Consider the following 13,703-nt stretch of genomic DNA (forward strand, 5'->3'; position numbering starts at 1 on the left):
GCATCAGGCATTAATATCCCAGTGGTGGAAACCAAGAGCAAACTAAGTATCCCAGCACAAGGAAACTTAATGGAACAAAGTCCTGCTAAGACAAGCTATTAAAGTTCCCACTATATACAAGACTAAGAAAGGGGAACACTTGAAACAACAAGGTAAAGGGTTCTGACAAACACTGCAGACACTAAGAATGAACTGAGGGTGGTCAGGGACAGCTTTGCCCTTTACATCATAGCACAGCAGCTTGAGACAGCAGAAGGTGCATGCATCAACCACAGTAGCAGGAATGGCAGGGGTTTCCCAAATCATGAGCTGCAGCTAGCAGAAACAGAAGATGCCAGCCCCAAGAGCTGTTGAGGAGGAAGCTCCAAGCTTGGTGTCTGGAGGTGCAGCAAGAATCACAAGGAGCAAGATAAAAGCTCAGAACCTAGACTACCCCAGCTGCAGGGAACAGAAGTCTGTAGCTCAGCAGGAGCTGCTGGGGGAGGAATTTCTGAGCTTGGTTTCCCAGAGCCACGGATGGGAGAGTGGGGACCAAAAGCCTGGAACCCAGGTCACAGGCTGCTGTAACAGAGAAACTCTCTCATTTTTGTGTTGCCTCTGGAGGTGGGTCTGATCTCCCCACCAAAAGCAGCCATTCATGGGAAGGACAACTTCTGTCCCACCCCAGCATGTCCACTAGCAGCCCCGGGCTCTCAGCAGCAGGAGAGATCAGATTTCACAGGGAGGGGCTGATTTCATAGTCCAAGATGTGTTTTTTGTGCCCATGAAATTGGTAGGGCCCTAGTTATAATGCCAGCCAAAATTCCTGACATGTACGTCCAAAGCCACTCTCCAAAAGAATAGAGACATCGACAAAAAATGCAGACATTGAAAAAACATGGGTGGCATGACAATTATCAAATTCCTCAAGATACAGACTCTATAGTCTCTAATTCCTGCTCTTAGTCTAATGGCAGCATAGGAATTGCCCTGCTAAGTACCACAATCATACTCAATAGGCTATTCACAAAGCTCCTTATCATAGGATGTACAAGCAGAGACATAGCCCGTAGGCATATCACCAGTTTGAAAGTAGGAATCAAGCCTGCCTAGAGAGTGTGGTATACTGGAGGTTCTCAATCTTTGCTTGCTCTATGAGCTCAAATCTATTAACACTATGCCAGAAAGAACAGTAAGCAAAAGCTACAGAGCTAGGAAGAAGTACTCAACTCCAACAGAAAACTATTACTCAAAATATTACTGTTTTCTGTACTTGATACATTTTCATTGTAGTTTTCTTGCCCCCCCCCTTGTTTTTTTATCTCATCTTCCCACTTCAGTGCTTACGCCTCTGTGCAGTCAGCTAAATCTAGTTTGGCACTGCCTGCCTGTAACAGCATCTAATATGGAGTCAGATCAGATACACATTTTAGAGTAATTTCTGTCCAGCAACAGAAAATGTATTAAAGCACACATGAGAAATATACTGAATGATATATCTAGGAAGCCATTCAGCTGACAAAATATTTTTAGTGATACCAATAGTTTCTAAAGACGTTGATAAAACAAACAGGAGCTACATCATACCTAGATTGAAAATATTTTGAGCCCAGAAGCTAGGATCACAATGAAACTGGACAGTGGTGCTAGTCACTGGTGAAGCATCACATCTTGCACGAAGGAGATACCGCAGACGATATGTAATCTAGAACAGGAAAAACATCTTGTACAAAACATTGTCTTCTAGGAAAAAACACTGATTAATTGTACTACTTTCTCACAAGACATGGGTTTAAAGTTTTAGCATCTGAGCAAATTGTCTTGCATAGAAGCTTACACAAACAACTAAAAGCAAGGGATTTCACTTCCCCACTATTCCCTCCCAAAATATTTTTCAATACTCAAACTACAATGTAAAATAAATCAATTTTTTCTAGCTGTAGAGCTAAGTAGTCACCCCCAGATGAGCGACCCAACATATTTGCTAATAAACTTTTTGTTCTTTATGCGATCATTCTTGTCTGAAAGTCCTCTATTCTCACTTCTGTGTCAGATCATGCTAGTCTCATTAGAAAGGATGTTTTCAAAATAAAATTCTATTTTGCTCTCCTCCGCAATAGACAAAAGAATATAAAGGAATTCTCTGAAATGCTCCAATATCTAAGAGCTTGTTTAAGCTCTTATGTTTCCTTTCCAACTGGATGAAACTAAGAGAAGAATACTACAGGTCAGACTATTAAAATTTCAAGCTTTATTAAGAAGGAAGTGTGGGGGGTGGGGGGGGAAGTGAAAGAAAACATAAGCAATGGCTGACATGTTAATTCAAGTACTAATTATACCATAATACAGACATAACTTCAGAGAGGCAAAAGATAGTCAACTCAACCCACATACTATTCTTTTTGGAGTCTATCTAAAAAAAAAAATTCTTTTGAAGATGCTTCTTAAGCTCATACTATTTGGTTCCCCATTACCACTGACATGGACTACACACTGAATAAATATATGTACTCTTAGTTTTCTAATCTTTAGGTAGGTCAGTTAAAAAATTCCTAACTAGTGTGAAAATGCATGAAAATATGTATTTTAAAATGGAATGTTTAAAGCTGTAATTACTACACTTTAAATGCAGACAATGGAGGATTCCTACAGATGCTGACAGTAACTGGGGTATTATATCACAGGATTGCTTCATTTTTAGTTCATGTTCATTTGAGAATTTTTAAACTGCCTCTGGCATACCTGGCTCTGCTCATGACTTTTTCTATTCATTAGATGACTAAAACTGTTGGTTTTTGCAACTGTTCACAATAGGCTAACAGTGTTTTTCTCATGCCAGAAATCTAGGTCGGTATGTGCAGGGCTCACCAAGCGGCGGTGAGCCCCGCTCGCCAGCTGTGCGGTTCTGCGAGCTGCGCATGCGCAGATCGCGTGACGTCGGCTGTGCTAGTTTGTAATCTGCTCGCCACGGATGAGTAGATTACATGATTTGTCGAGCCCTGGGTATGTGGATGTCATCATGCAACTTATTCAGCCCATTTCTTTTTCTGCACTGTGGACAGGGTTTCCTAGTAGTAATCTGTATAAATTAAGTTGGCTAGGTTCTGCTTCTTTCCACCTCTGTATCCTATATCCCATAGTACACAACCTCTTACATGTATACATGTACTTCCTCTGGAGGAGATTTGAGAGGGCACAGAATAGTCAGAAATCCAACTTCCAAATTTCTTTGTATTTGGCAGAAGCTGGGCACTTAACTTCCTTTGTACTTTGGACATCTCCTTCTAACGTCTTGCTGAGTTATAAGGGATAGTTGCTCAGAATGCACTGATACAATCATGGTTAGGAACATTTCAGTGGTTACACGTTTATATGCGAGGGGTGGTGGTGGCTCCCCATGTACCAGCTCCCATGGAGCCGCTTTCCCCCACTTAAAACCCAGTTCCCTGCAAGCACCAGTTCCCACATGCCCCCTCTGCGCTGCTGCCTCTGATACCTCTGTTCTCATCGGTCAACTGTTTACACTTTCACATCCCTAGTAAATGCCCATGGCTCTATTTTTTAAAAAACAATAATTGTATTTGTAAGGAGGACCTGATTATCTTTAGACTTTGGTTTTAATATTAAATAGTTTGGCTTTAGTATAGATCAACCTTTGGTATGACTACTTCAAACCATCAGGTACTTAAGTGCATACTTTCAAGTCTGAAGCCAAGGTCTTAGAACCTTTCAATGGCAAGTGATATTGGCTGTAGGGGAGCTAACATATTCATCTTACATTAAAAAGCTGCATCTATATGTTTGGATCACCTCATGCTTGAGCTGAAAAACTTGTGCTAATAATAGGAGCATGTATACACAAAGACATATTTCATCCTAAACAGGTTAACAGTAGAATTTCACACACTTCTACAGAATCTCTATCTCTGTAGAAGGGGGAGGGGACGGAATAAAAAGTCTAAGTTTTATCATCGTCCTCAACTGTGCCATTGTAGTAAAACAAACAAACAAAACCACATTACACACTTGTGCTGCAATATGCAGAAATAATCAATAAGGGTACGTCTAGACTACCGGGTTTTGTCGACAGAAGTTTTGTCGACAGTATCTGTCGACAAAACTTCCGTCGACAAAGAGCGTCCAGACACATTGAGTTCTGTCGACAAAGCAAGCTGCTTTGTCGACAGAACCCTGTAGTCTAGACGCAACCCTACAGGCAATAACACCTTCTGTCGACAGAACTCTGTCGACAGAAGGTGTTATGCCTCGTAAAATGAGGTATACCAGCGTCGACAAAACTGCTGAGTTCTGTCGACGTTATGTCGACAGAACTCAGCAGTAGTGTAGACGCTGGTATAGTTTTGTCGACAAAAGTCCACTTTTGTCGACAAAACTCAGTAGTCTAGACACACCCCTAAGATTCATTCTTTGGTTTTACTTAAGACACAGAAAATTCACTTATTTGATTTAACTATGGCTCCTCAGCAACTAAGGAATACGGTCCTTCCTAGCCTTACCAGTCGTTTGCTATACAATAATGCTGTACTGCTACCACAGGAAACTGCCCATTTGGAAAAATTCATGACATGTTCCAGCTGTTTAGAAAGACCTGCCACTTCCTGTTGCTGCTGCAGAAGTTTAATCCGATGGTCTTTTGATAGACTCTGCAAGAGGAAATAACTTTTAGTGAAAATTTCAATTTATGGCAGAAACATATTAGCTCTCACTTGTTAATCCACAGACATGCTAATCTTCAAAAATACCAAGTAGTTTCACCTCATTTTTCAGTACAGATTATAAAAATGATTATATACTCTGAAAAGTGAATGTAAACTGATACATTATTACTCAAAAGACCATCCAACTGTGTGTATTCAGATTCTCATATTCCCTCGTTAGCGACAGAAAGAGAAGGTTCTTCACGTTTTTATTTTGTAGTAGTGTTTAGATAGGAGAGGCCAGACTGTGGCATCTAACCTCAGTTTTCCTGCATCATTCAAAGATCTGTGACTTCACTGCACAGCCTAACTTCTTTTGCTTGGTTATGAGGGAGAGCAGCCTTGATTTGTGAAAACTCAGTACAAACAGGAATTCAAAGTTACTGGAAAAGTAAATTGCTATTGTGTGAAATATTTCTCTGATAGGCCTGATTTGATATTTCCACATTAAGGAGTACTAGAATGTATTTCATGCTGAAAGACAATTTTTTCTGATTTGAATGTTGATGGATTATAATTTTAGCCCCTTTAAAAGCACTAAGATGACAACTTTTTAATATCAGAAGTGAATTTACCTCTAACTGATGCAGCAAAGCTTTTCCCTTTTTGTTTATTTCTACCATCAGTGTAAATATGGCAACTTTAATATCCTGTTCCACCTGCTTTTGATTCTGACTTGCTTCAAGGATTCTGTAAGTAAAGAATAAATATTTAGAGAACTGAATTGTTCAGCACCATGTTCTCAAATAACTGCCACAGAAGCTCATATTGACTCAACAAATGCAATGACTTCTTTGCTGCACAGAATGAAGTGGGCTCCTACTCACACGCATCCAGTAGTATATATGGGATCAGATGTTGCCATTAGCCAGGAAAATTATCAGGTTCATTTAATTTAAACAAAACAAAATTTAGGAATGCATCTGACCTGACTTTGATGAAAGTTTGAGAAATTCTCATTATATGAGCTAGAAAAGTGGGACGCTATGAATGAAACTCCCTTACTTAAAATGGTTGGAAGAAAAATCTTGATTTTAATATTCTTTAAGCCTTTTGGACAGAAAATACAAAAGTCTTCATCTTTTTTTTTTTCTTCCAATATAGAAAGTTTCTCCAGAAATAAGGTAGCCAGAAGTGTACCAGCCTCTGTATTTGTGTTTAATATTTTTAATGCACAGTTGAAACAATATGTGTTAATAATTAATTATATTACTGATTGAACACATGCAACCCTATCCAGTGATATGAAAATTGCTATTATTCTGCTGTCTCAATCAATAATCTGCTCATTCTACCTGCTCTACAAATGAAATGGTAAAAAATATTTCCCAATTTGTCTTATGCATGTGTATCAGGCTGTGCTGAGTACCTGGTAATTTCCAAACAATAGATTATGTATGAAATCCATTTAGGAATACTTTAATTTGAAAGCCTTGGGCGAGTTAACACTCTTATATTCTTATGATTTAGCAATATGATACCTGTTTTGGATCTGCTTCCCTGTGTATTTTATGTATTTAGTCTTCTCCATTAGCTTGGTGATTAGTGTATCAATGATCACTTTCTGGTTCTGAAAAGCTTCTTCTATAAACTGGTACCTGCAACAATCAGTGACTTAATGAACTATTTAAACATGAACAAGAAGTTTGAACCACACTTTCTAAAAAATAGACTGCATTTTAGAATCATTACTTCAGTTATAAACTCTGTCTTAAGCAGTGTTTAACACCAAGGAAGCCCATAAAAGGCAAAATACACCTGATTTTTAAAGTATTTTTCTAGTATAATTAATGGCTTTCACACAAACTGAATACTCTTCATTTCTATGAAGAAAAGGCAGTTTGTGTGAAAGCCATTAAAGTGACATTTTAGACTTCCCCTGATAAATGCTCTCCAAAGAGAAATGAACATTTTCCCTTTCTAAAATGTTTTGGTAAGGTCCTCTTAAACAACCATCCTGTTTAAGGGCAAACTGAGAAAGTTGTGAACTATATGGTCACACATATTACAGTCCCAGTGTTTTTAAGGGTTCTTTGTTTGAAAAACTGCACAGCAAAGATTTACATTTACAGTATAACCTCAGAGTTATGAGCTGATCAGTCAGGCACACACCCCAGCCAGGTCTACACTTGGGGGCAGTGGCAAGCTAAGATACACAACTCCAACTACATGAATAGCGCAGCTGGAATCGACAAACCTTAGTTCAACTTCCCCTGCAGTGGGGATGCTGCAGTGTCGATAGGAGAAATGCTCCTGTCGACTCCCTTTATTCTTCTTGCTCCGGTGGCGTACCAGAGTCTACAGGAGCACGATCAGTGGTTGATTTAGCAGGTCTTCACTAGACCCACTAAAATCAATCCCCAAGAGATCAAATGCCACAGTGGTAAGTGTAGACAAGGCCCTCATTTGGAACTAGAATAACACAATCAGGCAACAGTAGACACACCCCACCAAAAAAGGAAATACAGTGCAGCGCTACATTAAAGTACTTAAAAAAAAATGAAAGGAAAGCAGAATTTTCTTTTGTAAACTTTCAAGTCTGTATTAAGCCAAAGTTCACCTGTAAACCTTTGAAAGAACCATCATACTATTTTGTTCAGCGTTATGAATAACATCCATTCTGGAAGCGTCAGGACTCTGAGATTCTGCTGTAATTAAATTGCCAATAAAGGAAAGTCTTGTGGTTAAAAAAAAAAATCATAGTGTTAGATGCTGGAAGATCAAGATTCCAGCAGATTGAAAATCTTCATAAAGGATGTCTATCAGTTAACTTTAGTTTATTCATGGGTTATTTTATAAAAAAAATAATTTTACCAGGAATCCTGCTCAACAACATAGCTTAGGCTGGTACTGTAACGTATTCAGAATAAGCTCAACATCTTTCATAAGGCATTTGCTACTAATTATATAAAATGTGCAATTTACTTTGGTACCTGTGCTCTTTGTGTTCCAGTAACTGACAATCCCGGCATGTAAGTTTGTCACAGGTCTCACAATAGAGCTTCAACTGTTCCTTTTTGTGGAAAGGGCAGAAAACAGGGCGCTGACTGTTTACACCAACTGCCTCTGTAGAATAAAGGAGGAATCACATTTCTATTAGCTAGTTGAAACTTAATCTTATTGGCTTGGGATAGACTGAGAAGTTCGTTAGTTTCCAGCTCTCCAATTTTGTCCATCTTGGAATTGTTGGATTTTTCTAATTTCTTCAAGTCTTGAAGGCAGGCAAGGAGGTCTTCTCCCACCCCAGTGCAGTAACACTCCCCTCCAACAGTTGGAGTACAAACATATAAGGTGCTAAAGTGATGACATAGAAAAGCAATTGACCAGTTGGTTGGTGACCACTACCGTAAAGAAAGTAGATTTGCACTGGAAACAAAACAAACACTTGTCTGATTCTAGAACCCAGAAAACTCAGAAAAACCCAATAGTTATAAGTCAAACAAGGCTGTGAATTCTCACGACAGACAGAGCCGGCCCAAACTACGGGCTGACTGGGCGACAGCCCAGGGCATCCGATTGTAAGGGGCGCCATGCAGTGCTGCCGGGCCGGGCTGGGCAGGTGCCGTGCGCCTGGCGTGGGGCCGCACGTGTGCCGTGTGCCTGGAGCACAAGAACGAGCCGCGCGCCTGGGGGCGGGCCAGCACATGTTCCGCGCACCCGGGGCACAAGAATGGCTCGGACCGGCTCTGATGACAGAGCAGCAATTATAAACTGGAATTTCTTTACAATACCTTGATAACGAAAGAACAATCATTCACATTTTATTGAGCCCAAGCCATCAGACAGATCGGGGATTGATCGGGGATACAGAATTTTTGACTTCTTATTCACTTGTTAAAACCATGTGCCAGCAGTAATAAGAAATTAACATCTAACACGGGGGTCGGCAACTTTTTCAAATCAAAGAGCCAAACTACATCAAAACTCAGAACAAGTGATCAACAAAAGAGCCAGTATAAGAATGTCCATTTGTATGACTGAAAATATACAACTTAATATTACTAATAATTGACATGATGATTAATAATAGCATAAATGAAACACTGCCTGCTGCAGAATTAGGACTGCATTTCCTTGCCCTTGTAGCTTAAGGTTCAACTCATTCAAATGACAGGTAATGTTGACAAGTTAATAAAACTTGAGCAACCAGTCACAGTCTGAAAGCTCAGTGTGTTTGTCATTTTTGGATTCAAAGGGTGTCAATCTCATTAATGCAGGCGGCAAAACGAGACAAAACTTTACCATGAGATAACCAGCAAAAGATCAGGTTATTCAGAATCTACTTCCTCAAGCAGTGACTGAAATTGACAGTGATTAAGAGCTCGAGCAAGAATCCAACTGACAATCTGAACAACCAATCCCATTACACTTCCGAGTTCGATTCCACAAGATTGTGCACAAAGTGACTCCTAATGCACAATGCAATGAAAGTTCAAAAGCAAGTGGTTTAGCTGTTCTGACAAAAGAGTAAGAAATCCCCTGCATTTGCCAACCATGGTAGGTACACCATCTGTACACAGACACAAGATTATCCAACTGTACTTCTCTCTCATTTACAAAGTTCATCACAGTTTTAAGGATGTCTTTATTTGCCTCTTGTTTGATTTTTCATCGGTAATATTCTCAGTCATTTCTTTGTGCACAGCATTTCCACAATTATATCATCCTACAACACACAACTGATTAATGTCACATATGTTGGTTGTCTAGTCCAAAAACAAACACAAAAAGTAAGCAGCTGTACTCAAATTTTGTATTTGTTCCTTGTCGATTTCATGGACCATTTTCACAACTCTGTTGTGTACGGTTTTTTCCGATAATGGCATGTCTTGAATTTTCTGTAAGATTTTTTCCTTCTTGTGGAACTCGTCAAATAGTTCACGACCAATGCATCTCTTCACATAATTCCCTTGTGTGAAAGGCTTCCCCTCTCAAATAATGCAGTGTCAGGCCACAACACTCGTGGAGTTTGAGCACCCACCTTTTTTTAACCATGCCAGTAGGCTATATTGTCCAATGTTCATTTTTCACTGTAGATCCTCATATGCTTTTCTTCAAGAGTCACCCTCGGGGTATTTTGTAGCAAACGCTGCATGTTTTGTCATGAAAGTCTTTTTTGTTTGTTTGTTTGAGAACAGTCTCTAACCATCTCTTCACATAATCCCGGTGAGTAAAAGGTTTCCAGTCTTGAATAATGCTGTGTGAGCCCGCAAAACTTTCAGAGTTTAAGTTCCCAACAGTTTTTAGCTATGCCAACAAGCTATTTTGCTCAGTGTTCCCTTTTCACTGCAGCTCCTTGCAGGCTTTTCCCCCCACACATTACTCTGAGTATTTTGTAGTGAATGCTGCGTGCCATGTCATGAAATGCTGTTCTATATTTGATTTTTTTGTTTTGTTTGAGGACAGTCTGTCACTACAAATGAGACCATGTGGAGATCCAGACCTATCCACAAAGTCCACTCCTTTTGAAAATTTCAGTACTCATCATCTCCCACCATTTTTACTGCTGGTGGTTACAGAGTTTACTATCACATTGGATGATGGAAAGATTTCTTGACCAATCAAATAAAAAGAGAATATGCACAACCTCTAATGAGTGGAGAGGATGGTTGTTAAAGTGAATAATTAAAGGTGAAATAGACAAAAATAAATCATCTTGACATGAGTAATTACGCGTATTTAACATTTTAAATTATTTTTTCATTTTAATTTAAAAAGTCGTGCATATTTTGGGAATGACAAAGGAGCCATATTTGGTTCTGTACTGAGCCATATTGGGCTCTTAGAGCTATAGATTGCAGATCCCTGATCTAACAGCTGATCAGTAGCCAATTCTAAATGAATTGACAGTCTTGGACTAGCTTCAGTGGACAAGTGTTAACAGCAAAAGAGTAACACCACAACATACAGTGAAAACTACATATGCTCAGTACCTTTGAACACTCAAATAATTTGTTAAGCACCTAAACCTGATGGCTGAACGTTAAAATTGGAATTCTAGTTACTTAACTAAAACATTGCAAAGAAAGTTGAGAGCTACGCAGTACAGGAGGCAGCTAGTAAGGAATCAAATAAGAAAATGCAATTTACTGTGAATTCAGCTGCTGACTACTTTTGACTCACCTTGTAGCCTAACAACATATCAAGAACATTAAATACGGTAGCTTTCAACTTGATTTTTAAGGTTAGTAGCTGGTTTGAAAGCTATCCTTTGGCTATGAATTACAAGAATAATAGCCAAGCTCACATGTGTGTGTGCAAGACATGTGAGGCTAGGTGAGACAAAATCTGAACAAGCCAATGTGTCCAACACACCTATTACAATTTTACAAAAATAACTGCAAAACATATTTAAAGTAGAAAAAAAGTATTTATAACTTTCTCCCTAAAGTTTCCTCGGCTTTCTGAGTACTTTTCATAGCGCTTAACATATGCCTCAAAACTAGTTTTTAAAACTTTAAAAAAAAATAACGTAAAATTATAAACTAAAGCTACACACTTTAAATGCAATAAGACATGCTGGGATATGTATTAGCAGTCAGATGTGCAATTCTTTAGCTGCTGAATGCCAGAGGAAAGCACCAACAACCTACTGTTGCATTCCCTATGGTGGCTTATTGTAGTTAATTTAATGTTAATAGTTGGTAGAGCTCTACAATGTGGAAGCCAAGTAATTTGGGAAATGCTAGAAAATAGTTTAATGTGGGGTTCAACCTCTATGGTCAGGACGTCCATAGTCCAGCAGCATCTGTGATCTGGCATCCCCATGGATGCTCCCGAATTGGAGCATTCACTGGAAAGAGCTGGGCCGCAAGCTCAGCAATTCCTGTTCCCCCTTTCCTCTCCCATGCACCCTCATATGCGGAACACGGGAGGCAGAGGCAGAGCAGCTGCGGAGCACAGCCCTGGAGTCTGCAGTGGAGGCTGGGAATGCAGCTCGACCACTGTGGGACTCAGTGCGCTCCCAGGGTTCATCGTCATCCCGTTTGGTCAATGGCAACCTCTCTGCTGCCACCAGAACAAAATGCGTTACCTGGTGATACTTCTTCTTTCTGTCTGACTGTATGGTCCTTTGTGAATTTAACCCTCTGGTGAGCTCTGATGCAGGTCTTGCATAACCATTCTACACACTCCACACAAAACCCATTGGCTTCTGCATTGTCTTCACAGCTTGTGCAGACCTGACAAGAGGAGGAATAAAAACAGCTATTAGGATCAAACTAACCAATAACTACAAGGTGTAAATACATCTTATGCATTATTACTGGTGAGTCAAAGTATTTTTCTTCCTATCTGAAGTATAGGACACATTCTAATTAGGGCTGTGAAGCGATTGAAAAAATTAATCGTGATTAATCGCATGCGCTGTCCCTTTGAAATACTGCGGCAGCGTTTCAAAGGGGCAGCGCTGTGGGAGCCCGGGATCAGCTGGAGTTCTGAGCTGACCCCAGGCTCAAGTGCAGCTGTCCCTTTGAATTGCTGCCCCACAGGCAGGGCTGCAGGAGCCCAGAATCAGTTGGAGTCTGTAACTTTAAAAAATGAAACTGCTGAGCTACAGTTCATCTTCAAGTTTGACACAATCAGCTCTGGATTAAACAAAGACTGTGAATGGCTTGCTAACTACAAAAGCAGCTTCTGCTCTCTTGGAATTCACACCTCATCCTCCTTGATTGGATCCACCTCCTCATCTCCAGCCTGATCCTGGCCTGCATATTTATACCTGCCTCTGGAAATTTCCACTACATGCATCTGACGAAGTGGGTCTTTGCCCACGAAAGCTTATGCTCCTACACTTCAGTTAGTCTATAAGGAGCCACAGGACTCCTCGCCGCTTTTAAAAAATGAGTAGTCCTGTGGCACCTTAGAGACTAACAAATATAAAGGATCATGAGCTTTTGTGGGTAAAACCCACTTCATCAGATGAGTTGGAGTGAAAAAACAGAATCAAAAATATATATAAAAAGGCGCCACAGGACTATTCATATCTTTTGAGAAGGAAATCAAGACAGGGATTATGGATACCTCTTACTTTCACTTAGAGATTTGACCTACAAAAGAAAAAAATCAGGCTCATGCTTTGATTCTTTAAAGGAAAGACCAGAAAGGCTAAGAATTCAGGTCCTTTTCTAGGCTGCAAGACTATGGAGAACTAAAACTGTGATAATGCAAGAAGAGCCTAGAAAACAAAAGGATGAACAGAGAGAAGATGAGTTTTAAACATCTATTTGTTCTGCTTGAGTCCTGCATAAGTTCAATGGCATTTTACATAAAGGAAGCATTGTTAAATTCAACACCTTTAACTAAGTGTTAGAACAGGCAAGTAAATATCCTTTTTTAACAGTTTAGTTAAAGGGTAGGGAAGAGAAGACATTCCTTTTATTTCTAAAGTGCAATACAAGCAGACATAAGGGAAAAATCATTTAAAACAAAGTCTTTCAGATATATCAAAGCAGCAAAAAGGACAGAAGCCTTTTTATTTTTATTTTTTTTAAAGGCCTTTCCAGGTCACCTTTAGCAGTCATAGCAAGTAAACTTTTTAAAAGCCAGAACATTTAGAGGAGTTCAAAAGATTTCAGAAATAAAACATCTTTTCTAGGATTCCAAGATCTTTGTCTACTCTTTATCTGACATACTTTAGTTTTTTGGGGGGGGGACGGGGGCTGGTACAAGCTGTTAGGGATGGAAACACCTACATGACTCTTCAGATGCTGTTCAATAATTCCAAGCAGGTGCTGCCAAATGAACTAAAGGTTGACCTCTCCTCAATGGGACAAGTTGAGACATGAATAACTACATCTGATTAAGTGGCAACCAGTTTGTTTCAATCCCTTTTGCATTTGGAAAAAAAAAAAGACAAAAATCAGATTTTACTGTACAGTTTTAACATTCACAGGAATTCCTTTACAACTTCCCTAAAAACCCACACATTCTTAATGTTACTCAAAACATCCTTTATTTTCTAGTAATTGGGAAAAAACACTTTGCTATATGACCTCTTTTAAATGC

The 13,703-nt window shown here is 39.5% G+C and overlaps 1 protein-coding gene across 6 annotated transcripts in view; it reads right to left on the bottom strand.

Annotated features, from left to right (window-relative positions):
- The window catches only part of TRIM24 (tripartite motif containing 24), a 114,869-nt gene that overhangs the window by 45,870 nt on the left and 55,296 nt on the right, over positions 1–13,703 (bottom strand). For 5 of the 6 annotated variants that reach the window (XM_075939521.1, XM_075939505.1, XM_025178951.2 and 2 more), the window contains exons 3-8: positions 11,731–11,878; positions 7,631–7,763; positions 6,179–6,295; positions 5,273–5,387; positions 4,497–4,643; positions 1,567–1,684 (exon numbers count right to left, since the gene is read on the bottom strand). In XM_075939521.1, coding sequence (XP_075795636.1) covers positions 1,567–1,684; positions 4,497–4,643; positions 5,273–5,387; positions 6,179–6,295; positions 7,631–7,763; positions 11,731–11,878 — 778 coding nt within the window. The remainder of the gene's footprint in view (positions 1–1,566; positions 1,685–4,496; positions 4,644–5,272; positions 5,388–6,178; positions 6,296–7,630; positions 7,764–11,730; positions 11,879–13,703) is intronic. The other variant, XM_075939513.1, reaches the window with a different exon arrangement.

Source organism: Pelodiscus sinensis, chromosome 1, assembly GCF_049634645.1.
Source record: "Pelodiscus sinensis isolate JC-2024 chromosome 1, ASM4963464v1, whole genome shotgun sequence".
Classification (NCBI taxonomy): Eukaryota; Metazoa; Chordata; order Testudines; family Trionychidae; genus Pelodiscus; species Pelodiscus sinensis.